Source organism: Magnolia sinica, chromosome 8 (genome assembly GCF_029962835.1).
Source record: "Magnolia sinica isolate HGM2019 chromosome 8, MsV1, whole genome shotgun sequence".
Taxonomy (NCBI): Eukaryota; Viridiplantae; Streptophyta; class Magnoliopsida; order Magnoliales; family Magnoliaceae; genus Magnolia; species Magnolia sinica.
This window is the reverse complement of record NC_080580.1, coordinates 33,372,176-33,389,825: the sequence shown is the minus strand read 5'-3', so window position 1 is coordinate 33,389,825 and position 17,650 is coordinate 33,372,176. Positions and strand designations below refer to the sequence as shown.

At 37.8% G+C, this 17,650-nt stretch overlaps 1 protein-coding gene and 1 long non-coding RNA gene across 2 annotated transcripts; both read left to right on the top strand.

Annotated features, from left to right (window-relative positions):
- Positions 1 to 306: 306 nt before the first annotated feature.
- LOC131253955 (uncharacterized) lies at positions 307 to 3,427 on the top strand. The gene is made up of 4 exons (XR_009175382.1): positions 307 to 449; positions 1,815 to 1,900; positions 2,471 to 2,563; positions 2,682 to 3,427. It is a non-coding gene; the product is annotated as an uncharacterized LOC131253955 (long non-coding RNA).
- A 240-nt stretch (positions 3,428 to 3,667) lies between these two features.
- LOC131253954 (structural maintenance of chromosomes protein 4-like) lies at positions 3,668 to 9,222 on the top strand. The gene is made up of 4 exons (XM_058255044.1): positions 3,668 to 3,797; positions 3,885 to 3,958; positions 8,816 to 8,992; positions 9,097 to 9,222. Exons 1-4 carry the CDS (start codon positions 3,749 to 3,751, stop codon positions 9,109 to 9,111), a joined length of 315 nt encoding a protein of 104 aa, XP_058111027.1. The 5' UTR covers positions 3,668 to 3,748; the 3' UTR covers positions 9,112 to 9,222.
- The last annotated feature ends 8,428 nt before the right edge of the window (positions 9,223 to 17,650 follow it).

Sequence of the window (17,650 nt, the reverse complement as noted above, 5' to 3'; positions counted from 1 at the left end):
GATTTCACTTGAATTGTTCAAAAAATCCACTAGATTTGCTGCATTTTCCGAGCTCTCGAGATGTAAGTCTCCGTCTTGAAATGCTCTAGAAACTAGTAGATTTGATGTGTTTTCTGAACTTTTGATGCTAGAATTAGAATGTTGGATATAGAAGATTATTTAGAGATGCATTAATAAACAAGCAGATTCGATGTCTTTTTTATTTGTTATTTATATATTTCAAATTTTGTTTACTTGAAGGACATGGCCCTTAATATTTGCAAATGGTTGCTAATATGATCTGTTTATTGTCTTTTTACAGTAAGGACTTTACAAAGTGTGAAGAATGCCTTGGGACTTCCTCGTCGTTTTGGGTGGAATGAGGATCCATGTCTTCCCCAACAACATCCGTGGAGCAGAGTGGATTGCCAATTTAACAAAAACATTGGCACGTGGGTCATTGATGGGCTGTAATCTTCCTACCCTTTTTATGAATTTAGTAGCTCAGAAGAAAACACTTATATATGTCATTATAGTTATAGTTTTGCTATGGTAAAAGCATAACTAAATAATTTCATTGCCTTTTGTATTCTCTTATCCTCTCGTATATATTTGTATAATGTTATGCCTTACCTTTTTATCCAGTACACGATATTATGTGTTGACAAACTTCGTTACCTCTTAATTGCTAAATTGGAATTTCCAAGTGAAATATTGATGATTGACAAGATATAGATTGATCAAGTGACCTAGTTTGATTTTTGACAATTATATTTGATTTCTAAGTGAGTATTATTTACTTGATATCAATATCTCTTGGGCCTATATGAGCTCTGTTGGATTCTATTTTTTGGGTTGGCATGGGTCGGAGCTTGCAAAGGACATGAAAGGCATATGGTGGGTATTTGGGAAGAAAGAAATGGGAGATGTTTCAAAATTCGAGTCACTCTTTAGGGTGGGTGATGATGAGAGCAAGGGGCTTAAATTTTTTATTTTTTTATTTATTGTGCTTCATGCTCCTTTTTTTTGTATAGTTTTTTGCGTATTGGTGCCTTCTATTTATAAAATTTTGTTGTCATCTCTCTATCTCTCTTAGAAAAAAAAGGAGTCAAAAAAGAGAGAAAATACTTAATATCTTTGCCACCTAATAGGATTTTTGTTGAGCTATATGTCATCCTCTCATGCAAGCAGGTATATTTTTAAGGATATTATGACATAAATAAAGTATGGAAGATTTTAGAGTACAATAAAATGTATTAATATGTGGGTCTTTACTCTTTAGGTAATTATGTAGTAAGAAGAGGGATTTTATTTTTTTTAATTTTTATTTTATTTTTTTGTAGGTTGTGTCACTCTATATATGGGAATATTTATTAGTTGTCTTCTTCAAAGTCATAAAACATTTTGTATGGTATTAGAGTATGCAGAAATCTATATATGGTATTATAGTATGCAGAAATCTAGGTAATACTGATTGGCATGCCCATGCAGTATCCATATCATTCCTTGGTAACAGTGCCCTAAAATGCTGACATCTCACCATTGTTAACACCCTCTTCATGAATTGGATTCCTTTTTTTTATTTTTTCTTTTCTTTTGCTTTTTCATGTTTACCCATCAATTCTAGACTTCCAACTCCTTAGAATTCCTCAATTTCTTATGAATGTTATGTGACCATTTATAATGAGGCTCCATCATTTGAAATATCTAAATGTATTACAGTTAATTCCATTAGTCGATACGTTCAGTTACATATTTTCTCAGACACACATGTTACCATTGACATAGGAAATAGAGGATGGTGAGGCTTATTTGTTGTTTGTCATATGTTCCAGGCGAAGTTCTTGGCATTCTTGGTCATCAAACCGTGGGCTTTAGATTTTGTGGTTCATGACTACATTCTCATGCCATTTCTAGACAAGTAACCTTTTCCTATTATGCTACCTGTATCTCATGATTTCTCGTGCTGTTCAGTGTCAGAATTCAAAATGCGTGTTTTTTCTTTCCTTGTCAAGCCTCTTCATTTCTAAGTACAGTTTAAAATGAGAAGATATTGCTTCTTTTTCAATTTTAGATAGTCATCATCATCTTAGCTTTACCCCACTAATTGGGGATCAGCTACGTGAATCCTGTTGCACCATTCTTTTCAAAATTTAGCTAGTTAATCTTGTAATTATTCCCAATAGCTTACAGATTCGTATGCAGATCCTTTTTTTTTTTTACAGCCTTGATATTAAATACAAAATATTGTTGACCCTTTCAATTGTCAATGTTACTCACTCAACAACCATTGAACACTTCAAACAACTAAGAGTCAGCAAACAACTACAATATTTCATAGTTTTTTTTTTTTTTTTTTTTTTTGCCTTTTTTCCATCTAGAGCTTATTCAAATAATCTGCTTCATTTACTTCTTGCTTTTGCTCTATATGGGAATCGTGGTGTCTTTGGAGTTTATTAGGTAGGTTAATTGAACTATACTCTATTTTCAGGTTTACCCATCCTATTTGGTGGACATTGAAAGGGACTACTTGGCCTTAAGCAAGTGGTATCCAAAATTATCAATATCCCCGGAATTCACCAAGGTATGATGACTTTTCTTATTTCAGTTGCTTGCTAGTCACGACTATCATACTTGTCTTGAATCTAGGCTGAAGTGTGTACTCAGTATGTATTGTAATGGATCTTGTCAAATTTCCTTAGATTGTTCTGCACTGGCCAAAGGGAAACCTGAATCTGTCATTACACACTCTTGTTAGGTATATTCTTTTTTTAAGTTGCCCTGCTACAGTGCAATGTAGTTTGTCATCGGCCTTCTTTCTATTGGCTGCGCAGTTAGTTCTGCTTATGTGTTGGGGGAGAGTTCGGAAATGGAGCTATTTTTTATGGGATTAAGATTAGATTTTTATGCTTCTGGATTTCTTTATGGCAGAAACTTTTTAGAGTAAACAGTTTATTGTTTCTGTTTGTGACCTCATTGAAGTAGATGCATAAGTGAATTTCAATGGTCGAAGTGCCCCAATACAAGTAAATGCAACTAGGAGCACTATAACATGTAGTGCTCTGAGAGCACCAAAGCATTTCAACCCAATATAAGAAGGTCATTGGCTTGGATGTATTACCCTGGTAGATGGTGATCTGAAGTTTGAATTTTGCAGGCATCAGAGCATGGGTTTAGCAATGGTGCAGTCGAAAGAACAGATTGTGAGGATGAAAGTTTTAAGACAATAAATGACTTCCTGGTGAGTCATTGGTCTTTTTCTTTTCTTCTTGCCTTCTTCACCTACTTTGTGTTTATCTATGAATTAGAGATGTCTAATGAGTAGGACCGCATGCATCCTTTGATCATGTTTTGATAGTCCATCCGAATGTTCTAATTTTTCAGATATATAAGCCTCTTCACATCGTGCTCCCCCAAATCAATTGTTCCAATTTCCCTAGAAGTGCTTTACATGTCAGTGGATGCTATTTCCTAGAAGTGCATTGTACTTTTCTTAGAAATCATGTTTCAGATATGAGATACTCTTTAGTGCACATTCACTGTTTTGTTCTATTCAGAACAAAATGTTGCGAGATTAGATCTTTGATTTACTATTTATCTATTATAATAGGCTTAATTTTTTGTCCATGACCTTCATCTAATGATTTGGCAAGTAGTGCCAGTACGTAGAAAATGAAAGAAACTATCCTCTGTTTCTGAAGAAGTAAAAGCAATTCTTTTGCACAACTGCATTGGTAGGTATTATGAAGGGGGGATTTCATCAGTATACATGTGGAAAGACAATGAAGACTTTGTGGCTTGCTTCCTAATAAAGAAAGGTCAGTTTTTCAACAAAGAATGCATGTCCTTTTGTTAAAAAAAAATTATATGATTGCACTGATTTGTGATGGTTGTTGGGGATGAAGATGGCTCAAAGTCAAGGCATGGCCGAAGAAGTTATTTGCAAGAAGGTGCATGGGATGCTATTCATGTTATTGAAGTAAACTCTATTTGCTTGTTGCCTTGTCTATTCTAATTTTGAAGTTCTTATATGCATGCATAGTACTTCTCTTTCCATGATTATCATGACAGATGATCTTCTTTAATTTTCCTTTGGTTTGTTGGGTTGTTGGTTTTCTTCTGATTGATGGATCAGACCCGGATGTGCGTCGGAGCTATCTGGATGTTGAGCGGGCCGGGGTCCCTGGAAGGTGGGAACCGCTGTTATGACCATGATGAAGCTGTCCATTTCCTATGGACAGCATTTGGAGTGGCCTGGCCATTTGGACAGGCCGTGTTTATGTATTTACTCGAAATTAATGGAGCAGACCTGGATGTGTGTTAGAGCTATCGGGATGAGCGGGGGTCCCTGGAAGGTGGGAACCGCTGTTATGACCATGATGAAGTTGTCTATTTTCTATGGACAGCATTTGAGGGGCCTGACTATTTGGACAGGCCGTGTTTACATATTTGCTCGAAATTAATGGAGCAGACCCGGATGTGCGTCGGAGCTATCTGGATGAGCGGGGGTCCCTGGAAGGTGGGAACCGATGTTATGACCATGATGAAGCTGTCCATTTCCTATGGACAGCATTGGAGGGGCCTGGCCACTTGGACAGGCCGTGTTTATATCTGTATTTGCAGGTACCACACCCTTAACCTAAACCACACCCTAAACCTATAACCTAAACCCATTCTCAATTCCCTAAAGCTATAACCTATAACCCAAACCTTAACCTATAAACTAAACCTATAACCTATAAACTATAACCTAAACCTATACTTAACCTTAACCTATAACCCAAACCTAAACCTATAACCTATAACCTATAACCTATAACCTAAACCCAAACCGAAACCCGATCCCGAACCCGAACCCTATAACCTATACCTAGACCTAAACCTAAACCTAAACCTATACTCATAACCTATAACCTATAACCTAAACCTTAACCTATAATCCAAACCTTAACCTATAACCTAAACATTAACCTATAACCTAAACCTTAACCTATAACCTAAACCTAAACCTATAACCTATAACCTAAAACCTAATCCCAAACATGATTTCCTAAACCTAAACCTTAACCTATAACCTATACGTATAACCTTAACCTAAACCTATTCTCAAATCCCAAAACCTATACCTATAACCTAAACCTAGACCTTAACCTAAACATAAACCTATACCTATAACCTAAACCTAAACCTGTAACCTATACTTATAACCTTAACCTAAACTATAACCTTAACCTATAACTTATTCTTATAACCTTAACCTAAACTTATAACCTTAACCTAAATCTATTCTCAAATCCCAAAACCTATACTTATAACCTAAACCTAGACCTTAACCTAAACCTAAACCTATACTTATAACCTATAACCTATAACCTAAACCTTAACCTATAATCCAAACCTTAACCAATAAACTAAACTTATAACCTATAAACTAAAACCTAAACCCAAACCTAAACCTGATCCCGAACCTGAACCCGATTTCCTAAACCTAAACCTTAACCTATAACCTATACTTATAACCTTAACCTAAACCTATTCTCAAATCCTAAAACCTATACCTATAACCTAAACCTAAAACTTAACCTAAACATAAACCTATACTTATAACCTATAACCTAAACCTTAACCTATAACCCAACCTAAACCTATACTTATAACCTAAACCTATTCTCAAATCATAAAAACCATAACCTAAACCTATAACCTATAACCTAAACCAAAACCTATAACCTAAACCCAAACCCAAACCCAAACCTGAACCCAAATCCCTAAACCTTAACCTAAACATATAACCTATAACCTATAACCTAAGCCTATACCTAAACCTAAAACCTAAAACTAAACCTAAACCTATAACTTAAACCTAAACCTATAACCTATAACCTAATCCTATAACCTAAACCCTATGATCTTAACCTAAACTTATAACGTAAACCTAAACCTAAACTTATAACCTAAACCTATTCTCAAATCCCAAAACCTATAACCTAAACCTAAACCTTAACCTATAACCCAACCTAAACCTAAACTTATAACCTAAACCTATTCTCAAATCCCAAAACCTATAACCTATAACCTAAACCTAGACCTTAACCTAAACCTAAACCTATAACCTAAACCTAAACCTATAACCTATACTTATAACCTTAACCTAAACTATAACCTTACCCTATAACTTATACTTATAACCTTAACCTAAATCTATTCTCATATCCCAAAACCTATACTTATAACCTAAACCTAGACCTTAACCTAAACCTAAAACTTAAATGTATTCTCAAATCCCTAAACCTGAACCTACACCTAATCCTAATCTCAACTCCCTACCCTAAACCTAAACATAAACTTGAAAATTCAAACTTAAACCCAATCCCGAACCCGAACCTGATTTCGTAAACCTAAACCTTAACCTATTCTCAATTCCTAAAAGCTATAACCTATAAGCTAAACCTAAACCTTAACCTAAACCTATAACCTAAACATTAACCTAAACGTAAACTTATAACCTTAACCTAAACCAAAACCTATAACCTATAACCTATAACCAATAACCTAAACTTATAACCTATAACCTAACATTAACCTAAACCTAAACCTAAACCTAAAACCTAAACCTAAACCTAAACCCTAAATGTATTCTCAAATCCCTAAACCTAAACCTACACCTAATCCTAATCTCAACTCCCTGACCTAAACCTAAACCTAAACTTGAAAACCCAAACCTGAACCCAATCCCAAACCCGAACCCGATTTCCCAAACCTAAACCTTAACCTATTCTCAATTCCCAAAAGTTATAACCTATAGTATATAACCTATAACCTAAACCTAAACCTTAACCTCTATAACCTAAACCTTAACCTATAACCTATAACCTATAATTGAAACTTATAACCTATAACCTAACCTTAACCTAAACCTATACCTATAACCTAAAACCTAAATGTATTCTCAAATCCCTAAACCTAAACTTATACCTAATCCTAATCTCAACTCCCTAACTCCTAAAGCTAAACTTGAAAACCCAAACTTAAACCCAATCCCAAACCTGAACCTGATTTCCTAAACCTAAAACTTAACCTATTCTCAATTCCCTAAAGTTATAACCAATAACACATAACCTAAACCTATAACCTCAACCTAAACCTAAAACCTAAACCTAAACCTAAAACCTAAATGTATTCTCAAATCCTAAAACCTAAACCTACACCTAATCCTAATCTCAACTCCTTTACCTAAACCTAAACTTGAAAACCCAAACCTAAACCCAATCCCGAACCCGAACCCGATTTCCTAAACCTAAACCTTAACCTATTCTCAATTCCCTAAAGCTATAACCTATAACATAAACCTAAACCTAAACCTAAACCTATAACCTTAACCTAAACCTAAAACCTAAACATAAACCTAAAACCTAAATGTATTCTCAAATCCCTAAACCTAAACCTATGCCTAATCCTAATCTCAACCCCCTAACCTAAACTTAAAGCTAAACTTGAAAACCCAAACTTAAACCCAATCCCGAACCTGAACCCGATTTTCTAAACCTAAACCTTAACATATTCTCAATTCTCTAAAGCTATAACCTATAACCTACAACATAAACCTAAACCTAACCTAAACCTATAACCTAAACCTAAACCTAAAACCTAAACCTAAACATAAAACCTAAATGTATTCTCAAATCCTTAAACCTAAACCTACACCTAATCCTAATCTCAACTCCTTAACCTAAACCTAAACTTGAAAACCCAAACCTAAACCCGATTCCGAACCCAAACCCGATTTCCTAAACATAAACCTTAACCTATTCTCAATTCCCTAAAGCTATAACCTATAACCTAAACCTAAACCTATAACCTAAACCTATAACCTTAACCTAAACCTAAAACCTAAACATAAACCTAAAACCTAAATGTATTCTCAAATCCCTAAACCTAAACCTAAACCTAAACCTATAACCTGCAACATTAACATAAACTTAAAACCTAAACCTATAACCTACAACATTAACTTAAACCTATACCTATAACCTAAACCTATTCTCAAATCCCAAAACCTATAACCTAAACCTAAACCTATAACCTAAAGCTAAACCTTAACCTATAACCTAAACCTTAACCTATAACCTATAGCCTATAACCTAAACCTATAACCTATAACCTAAACTCAATTCCCTAAACCTTAACCTATAACCTAACCTAAACCTAAACCTATAACCTACACTTATAACCTAAACCTAAACCTAAACCTGTAACCTTAATCTAAACGTAAAACCTAAACCTAAACCTAAAACGTAAATGTATTCTCAAATCCTTAAACCTAAACCTAAACCTAAACCTATAACCTACAACATTAACATAAACTTATAACCTAAACCTATAACCTACAACATTAACCTAAACCTATATATACTTATAACCTAAACCTATTCTCAAATCCCAAAACCAACTATCTAGAACTCGAGGCATTGCCACTAATAACTGACATGTCCTACTTGTAATTGACAAGCAAATGGAGATTTTCTTTTCACGATGGTCAGCTCTGCTTGCACATTTTTCAGGTCATAGATACTCGTGGTTAGTATCTGTTCCACTTGGGAAGTGGGTTCTTATGGCTACCGATGGTCCTCTTTAACGGAAATCGTCTAGACGTTTATTTTGGCCCTACAAACCATATGGTGAGACTATTCCTTTTGTGTCAATTTTCATTCTTCTTTGAGTTTTTATTAATTCATTAAGAATAAAAAAGAAAATGGTTATACATGATGCACTTCATTCACTGTCTTTCTTTCCCCCAATGGTCACTCCGATTTATGAATGCCATGACTATTTGTAGGATGGTGGAATATACGAAGCTGTTGCAGGAAGTGACTTTGTCATTACTAGAGTTGCATTTCGAGACAACTCTTCAAATGTCTATATAAATAGCTGTAGAAGTAATTTTACAAAGGTCACTAAGAAATTGAAAGGGAAAGGAGTGGACTTGGACAACAATCGGTTTTTGATTCTTCAGGTGAGTGATGGGTGATGGCTGAAAAAGGCCTATTCACTTGTGAAAAAAATATCATACCGTCAAAATATATCTTCTCTTTCAATTCTTTATCATTGAAATTTCAGGGTAAAGTCGAGTAAATTTCTCTAATGAAGCCAAAGATTTGTATTTTCAGCATTATTGTAATTGTAATTGTAATTGTAATTGATTGAATGAAGGATTGTAATTGATTGTAATGGAATGAATGAATGATTATCCAGGTGGTAATTGAATGAACAAATGATTATATTTTTCTAATGTACAAAATAGCTATGGATATTGACCGTAGCCGATAATCTGACAGTTGTAGCCATTATTAAATTTGGCATATTACTACAGACTTTTAGCTATAAATAATATCTGTAGCTGTTTATGCTTTTCGCTATAGATATAATTGCTACGGATTATATCTATAGCTGTTGTCCAGACCTATTGTTACGGCACCTACGATTACGGTCGTGCCATGGACTAGCTACGGATGAAAACCATAGCCATAGGTCTATGGCTACAGATTTTATCCGTAGCCTTTGCCCATTTTTCTGGTAGTGCTCTCACCTCACCCATCACTCACCTCACATCCATCACCCATCACTCTCTCTCCTTACAACCCTCTCTCTCTCTTTCTCTTCACACATTTTTCAAGTAAGGAAAAGTGGTGTACGTCCAAGCATCCCAAGTGAGAGAAAAGTGGTTTTGTGTGGCCCACTTTCCCATCCCAAAATCCTTCATCCTAGCCATTCACTTCTCATCACCCTCCATCAAAGTGAAACACAAGGAGATCAGCGTTCCATCAGACCAAGAAGATCGAACGGTGGGTGCTTCTATAGGCTAGTTTTCATGTTTTTATGATGGGCCAAGTGAGGCTTACCGATCGATGGTATGGATCTCACTTTGGACCCCTAAGATGTGGCCGATGGCCCACCTTGATTCTCATTATCATTCCATGATGGGGCCATTCTCCATGGACCCCCATCATGATGTTTACTTTCTAGCTTGAAAAGAGGTCATCTAGACCTTCCATCTTGGTGGAGAAGTAATCTCCACCGTTGATTTTTGATTTGGTGGGCCCACATGTATTGGGGACCCACTTGATGTATGATTAAATGCATGAAAACGGAGGGCCCATAGTGACGGGGTCCCTCCATCATCACGTGTGTCTCATTCTCTTTCTCTCACTCTCTTTTCATTTTTCTTGTGATAGGTGGCCGTGTGGCCCACTCGGATGGATCCTACTTTGATGTGTGTATTACTCACACCATCCAACCATTTGGGTGGCCCACCTGGATTGCGTGTCCGTAGGTGGGGCCCACCTTAAATATATGTCTTATGTAACCGTCCAGCATCCAGGGACGCTGGACATTGCAACTTAGTGAAGTGTGAGCTGACAATGAGTGTACTGACGAAAAAAAAAAGGCTTTGGGTTGGCCACTCATGTAGGCCCCACCTTGATATATATTTTTAATCCAAGCCGTCCATCCCCTTTCCTACCTCATTTTAGGCATTGAGCCAAAAAATGAAGCTGATCCAGTTTTTTGGCGGGCCATAGCATAGGAAATAGTGGTTTTCACCATTAAAATGCACTCTGATGTTGCTATACCCTAAAATATATTGAATATTGGGCTTGTTTGGCTCGTCTTGAGTTATGGGAAGCAGTGGATACTTCCGATACGGGCCCCACCCATGAAAAACCATAAAAAAACAAGATTTCAAAAAAAAATAAAATATATATATATCTATATGTAGTAAACGTTGCTGCTGCCAAAGGGCACAGGCAGTGCCTACTGCGTTCAGGCAGACAGGCTGGGACCTGAGTCCCAGCAGTGGGCCCCACCGTGCTGTGTGTGAACATCAGCACCGTGCATGTGATAGGCCCCTTAGGGCAATGGGCCCTTCCCAAAAATCAGCCATATACGAAGCTCAGGTGGCCCACATCATAGGAAACAGTGTGGATTGAACGTCTGTCGTTGAGATCCTTTTGGGTATCACAGAAGTTTTGGATTAGATATGAAATTTATTCTTCCTTTTCATCCAGGTCCGTGTGACTTTCTCAACAGATTGGATGGGAAATAAACATTATGGTGGGCCCCACATGGGATCCACATGTGGAGAGGATTGACTGGTGAACGTTTACACCAGCTATATACCTGTTGTGTTGACGTCCCAATAAGTGAGTCTAATCATGAGGTATGTATCCATCCAAGCCGTTCGGCCACGGACCCCACCTGATGTGTGCGTTGTCCACACACGTGGGTCCCATATACATGATGTATATGTTTCATATCCACCGTCCACCATCCAGCCATGGACGATGAAGCCCATTGATGCAAGTGTTTTACCCCTCATCGTCCACTCGTTTTCTCATCCACGCTGTCCGTCCATCTGGACTGTGGATCACACCATGATATATGTGTTTCATCTGAACCATCTGTCTGGTGGGACCCACCTCAATGTATTTATTTTACATCCACACCGTCCATTTGGACATGCTGCGTGGACTGACCATGATGTATGTGCTTTGTAGCTACGTCGTCCATCTGTTTTGGGGGACAGTGGGCCCCTTGATGCATGCATTCTATACCCAGTTATCCATTTGTTTTGTCGTAGGACGAGCAGGGCCCACCTTGAGATGTGTTGTATATTCACACTGTCCATCCATGTGGCCCCCACGTGATGTACATGTTTGATCCAAGCGGCCTACTGTGATATATTTGGGGCCCATGGGTTGAGGCCTATTGTGATGTCTTAAGGCCCATAGGTTGAGGCCCAATGTGATGTTTATAAGGCCTATTGCAATGTGTAACTCCACCATGGTTTGTAATGATGTTTAGGGCGAGCTGTGCCTTAGGAGCAATGTTGGTTTGACGTCCACATTGTAAGAATAATATTGGTTAAATGTCCGCATTATAACTCTCCCTAAGGCCCATTGATAGGCCCATACTTGTTGTGTGTAGGCCATCAAGGCCCATCTTCGTTGTGAGGATAGTTCATCACCATATAAAATGCTTAGCATAACTTCATGATTCATGCTTATACGCATCATATGTATGCCTGATATGAGGAATGTTTGATCATAACATACGCCATTGGGCAGACTATTTATAGGACTCCTTATGAGACAGAGTGCCCACATTATCGCGCCGTACGCGTAGGATTGCTGCATGACTGGATAGTGTGAATCATACATCTCGCATATATGTGACTTGATCATTATACGCCCTAGCGACATCAGGGTCGTGGCCTCCATAAGCACATCGTGGATGGCTAAATGGGACACCGAAAATACTTGGTTCTAGCACTGTGGCTTAGGATATCCTTAGGTGAAAATTTCAGAATCTCCGAGGCCAGGAGGTGCCCCAACGTCTAGACCGAGTAGAACATGAGCGTCCAAGTGCCGAATACCAGTAGGCCGCGTCTCCTACTATGTCATGGTTGGTTGGGAGGGGGTGTGGCCTTATCCGCCCGAGTGAGGGGGCTATAAGTTAGACTGAGTATAACCAGTTCGTAAATGGGTCCGCTATCGACGAGCCGAGTAGGTATTGGTAGACTGCCAGCTATGTGGATAGTGAGGTCTCTTCCACTCACTGGGCTGTGCAGCTAGGGAGGCGGCAGTCGGTGTGGAGTGTAATAGACCCTGGTAATTTTTCAGAGAGCAACCGTACTGATATGTGAACTTATTGAGCAGGAATTGCATATTCATTCATTCAGTCAGTCAGTCACTATCCACTCGAGTTGGTGGTGTATAACTATTTGTTACGTGTACCATCGCATGGTCAAGATTTCGGTTGGGTGTGTGACTAACCTGAGATCAGGAGTTTACCACATTGAGTCTGACCATCCAAATTTAGGTATGGGACTGGTTTGGATAGAAGTCTCTGTGGTGGACCCCATAGCCTGCGATACTACGTACTACCATCCCAACTTCACATTACAGCATGGTCATTTCATTCGCACCGCATATTACATTGCATCCGCACTACTTAGCATTTTGGGTTACTATGTTTCTGCACTTATATGGCCTAGGCGGACTTAACATGATTTGCATATTGCATTGCATCATCGACATCTGATATTTAGCTTCCACATTTGCATAGCCGATCCGGATTGCGTATGCTATTTTTGAATGATTCATGGACTTACCAGTATCTTTCCGCTTACTCTGATATCGTATGATTCATGATCTTGTCAGTATTTCTGTTTATCCCGATGATGTATGATTTATAAGTTTTATTGTATACTTGGCACTTACCTTACACACACTTTCACCACCCTCTAAGCTTTCTATAAGCTTATGCACGATAGATGCATGCAGGTGGTGTTAGGTTGCAGCAACGTTGAGCTTGGAGCGTGCAGCTGTTTCTAAAGCTCTGATTTCGATATATGTATTTCCCTTTTAGCATTGTATTTAAATGTTTATATTAGTGGATATATGATGATGATGTTGCCTTTGTGATTTGGGTAAACTTGTGGTTATACTTCTTACAAGATAAATGTACGTCGAAAAATTCTCCTTGTAGGATCCCAGGATCAGAACCTAGCGTATAGGCGCTGGGAGCCAAGAATGGGGTACTACGGAGGCTATCGGCACCGAATTCGGCGATCAGGATTCCTGTAAATCTGATTTTCAGGTTTAGGTCGTGACATAGAGCGTGTGGACTCTCCTTGACTCATCGGTGTGGGTTTCCCTTGACCTGATATCAAATTTATTTTTTCATATTTTTTTATTTTCTTCATTTTTCCCGTGGTGAGGCCTTTTTTGGCCTTTTCAATTCGGGTTATTGCCTTTGGTTTGTAACAGGAGAGTTTTTTCCTTGCCAACTAAATACACACACACACACCTATGACATAGTTTTGCACAGCTAGTTTCAAGTACTCATCATCGGTTGTTGCCCGATCATGCAAATCAACGTGTGCAGCATGACAACCCTTTCATAATGGAAGAGATGAGTGGATTTGGGGATATTTTAGGTATTATCAATTATATGGACTTTTTTTTTTTTTTTTTTGGTTAGCTTGTTAGTACACAACCCTATCAGTTCACACTTCACTGTTAGCCACCCCCACTAGGGAATCGATGCCAAGACCTTGGTGTTGAAACGAGGTATCCTTCAATCAGTCTACCACTTGAGCTATGGATCAGGGTGTAATTATATGGACAATTAAAAAAGTACAAGAAGTTGATATTTAGATTGAAATTATTAAAAGGGAATTTTACAACAACAAAATACCTAATTAATTTAGAGTTTACAAAATGATTTACAATAAGCTGCCTCACTAATCTAAGTAATTATTAGTAGTGTACCTTCTAATAGATTTCTTAAGGAAGGCTTGGGTAGGCCGAGCAACAAAAAAGAAGAGATAAACCTCACTCCGGTGTTTATGTGAAATCCACCTCGACCACTTGGTATGTCAACCCCCTATTAGGCCTAGGTCCAAAATAAGCTACCCCTGTGATTCAAATGGACCACGTGATTGGAAACTATGTATAGGATGGTGCTCACCCTCCAAATTTCTTCCCTTGGTGTTACCCACCTGAATCACAGATGGGCTTAATTTTTGGGCCACATGCTTAAATTTTAGTGTGACATTTAATAGTTGGAGTAGATTTCATATAATCATCACGGTGGGCCCTATAAAAATTTAGGACAGACATCTTTCTCTCAACTGTTTCCATTGGTGTGGACCACCTGATTTCACATCAGCCTGGACTTTTTTCCATGAACCAGCTGGCATGGGATTAACATCTAATGGTTGAAGTAGATGTCACAAACACATGGTGGTAGACCCATCAAAAATCTCTCCCATTTGTTCCCAAAAACACAGTCCATCTTTTAATTGTTCTAAATAAAAAAACATATAATCCCCTTATATATATATATATATATATATATATATATATATATATATATATATATATATATATATATATATATATGGGGGGAATTCACCCACATTGATTTTTTGTAGAGCCCCACATGATGTGTATGTGATATCCACTCCGTCCATTAGATGTGTAATCCTATATTAAGCCCAAGTCCAATCAAATAAGTTGACCTGATTTAGGTGGGCCCCGGGCCTCGTAGATGGTGATGCCCTCGTGGTCGGACTCACTCACCAAAGCCACTGTAAATCTAACATAAAATATTCTGTTGATAATTATTTTGATTAAGGAGGTAGCATATTCAAAACCTTTTGAGAAGGGTAATAGAACGTAAAGTTTATATTAAGTAGGTAGTCTTTTTTGTTAAATTCTCTAATTAAAAAAGTATAGTATATGTAATTTCCAATTTGAATAGAGTACAAACTAGGGTTAATATTCAGTTTACATTGACAAGATGCTTACTCTCGTTCAGGAAGTGAAGCATAATGGGGCAAATGCTTTGCTTTTGTATTTCCCTGCTCAACAAAGATATCAAACCTTTTTCTTTTTCTTTTTTTCTTTTTTTTTTTAAGAGTCAAATGGAGTGGAAAGAAAAAAAAAAAAAAAGGGGGGGTTTGTTCTCATATAACATTTTAAATGGCAATTTGGAGATAGAATGTTTCCCTTTGTGGGATTGCAATACAAAAGTTTCAAATGCGAAAGAAACATTTTCCGAGACTTTTCTTCCGCAAAAAGAGTTTGCTTCCCTTACCACTAATGTCAATTTACTACCTGCTTGCGTCAGATGCTTGCTATCCTTTGCTTTCCCCTACTTTGCGTTCTATTCAAACAAGCCCTAGAGAGTAGAGGTCAAAGTAAAAACGCTAATTATTTAATTTATTCGGAGAAGATGACTCACTCGAGCCACTCCCGTCAGCATATGCGCACACATGTAGATATCTACACGCACGTGCACACGCATATATGAGAACGAGGTTGACCATGGGAGCTTTCCATGAGGTTGAGCTCTATGGCCCCACAATGATATGTGGTGGACATCCATGCCATGCATTCGGTAGGACCCCCTTTAGGTCATGGGATGTGCCAAAAATCAGCCATATCTGTAACTAAGGTGGGCCACACCATCTGAAACAATAGGAAATCATGCCTGAAACATCTAAAAGCACTTGACCTGAGTTTTGGAATGGCCTAAAATTTGGTGTTACGACTTGACTCATTAAGTAGGAGACACAATGGATGATCTAGATGTCCAAACCACATCTCATTGGCCCTATAAACAATTAGTTTCAATGGGCAGGCGTCTACTCTCAACGGTTGTATGTGTTGCAGCCCACTTAAAGTGATGGATTGGCCTGATTTTAAGCCTATGGTTCTCCAACAACCTGTGAATATATATATATATATATATATATATATATATATATATAGTAATGGTCTCCTGTGCAGTGTATCGCAAGGAGGTTACATGCGAGCCTTCATATAAGCCGTGAGATGGTGAGAATGGCCGGGATTCAGACGTATTGAGAGAGAGTCTTCAAAGAAATTGACTCTCTCCTTCACTCACGCTGAGTAGGCGGATTAGCTACCGCCAAGTTGAGTAGCAAGACTAGAAGTGACATCACCAAGTTATGTGGGCCCACCTTGATTTATTTGTTGTATCCACACCGTCCATCCATTTTTAGAGATCATTTTAGGGCATGAGAAAAAGAATGAGCAGATCGACAGCTAGAGTGGACCCCACCAGGAAAAAAAAAAAAAAAAACAATAGGGAGAGACGCCCACTGTTGAAACCTCCCTAAAGTCCACTGTGATGTTTATTTAAGATCCAACCGATTCATAAGTTAATGTAGACATTAAAGAAGGGAAAACACTAATATCGGCTTGATTGAAAACTCTTGTGGCCCTTAAAATCTTTTAATGGCGAGCATCACTCTCTCCACTATTTTGTGTGGTGGGGTCCATTCAAGCTTTAGATCTGATTCATTCTTGGCTCATGCCATAAAATGATCTCTACAAATGGATGGACAGTGTGGATACAACACATACATCATAGTGAGGCCCACATAATTAGGTGATGTGACTTTACTAAGATCCCCTTCGAACTAATGTTGGATGAGATATATATATATATATATATATATATATATATATATATATATATATATATATATATATATATATATATATATATAATCTTGATTCAAAACTTTTGTGGTCCCACGTATATTTAAACCATGGACATTCAATCCTCACATTTTCGGCACACTTGAGTATTAAATCCAGCTCATTTTTAACCTCATGTCCTAATATGATCTCAAAAAATGGTTGAATAGGGTGGATTTCTCAAAAACATCATGGTGGACCCCACCTAAGTTCTAGGGTAGGAACTCCAGCGCGAAAGGTTTTGGCAGGAAATGGGGAAATGGATTGGCCGATGACCCTCTAGCCAATGGCTAGTGTTTGGTGCTCCGCGAGCCTCACTATGATAAGTGTGTTTCATCCATTCAGTCCACCCATTCTTTAATATCATTTCATGGTATGAGCCCAAAAATGAGGTTGATCCAAATCTCGAGTGGACTGCAAAGTGTTGATTGAACGCCCACTATTAAAAACTTCTTGGGGCCACAAAAGTTTTGGATCAAGCTGACGTATATTTTTTCACTTCTTCTAACTTTGCATGACCTAATCAATAGGTTAGATGTCAAATAACCATTACATAGGCCTAGGAGGTTTTTAATGGTCGACGTTTAATCAATTTATTT

Bases quoted from the DNA above. Each gene is read 5' to 3' on its own strand.
- LOC131253954 (XM_058255044.1), top strand. From the start codon at position 3,749: ATGTGGAAAGACAATGAAGACTTTGTGGCTTGCTTCCTAATAAAGAAA. The intron at 3,798-3,884 runs GTCAGTTTTTCA...TTGGGGATGAAG, and splicing joins TTGCTTCCTAATAAAGAAAG to ATGGCTCAAAGTCAAGGCAT. The intron at 3,959-8,815 runs GTAAACTCTATT...GACTATTTGTAG, and splicing joins ATGCTATTCATGTTATTGAA to GATGGTGGAATATACGAAGC.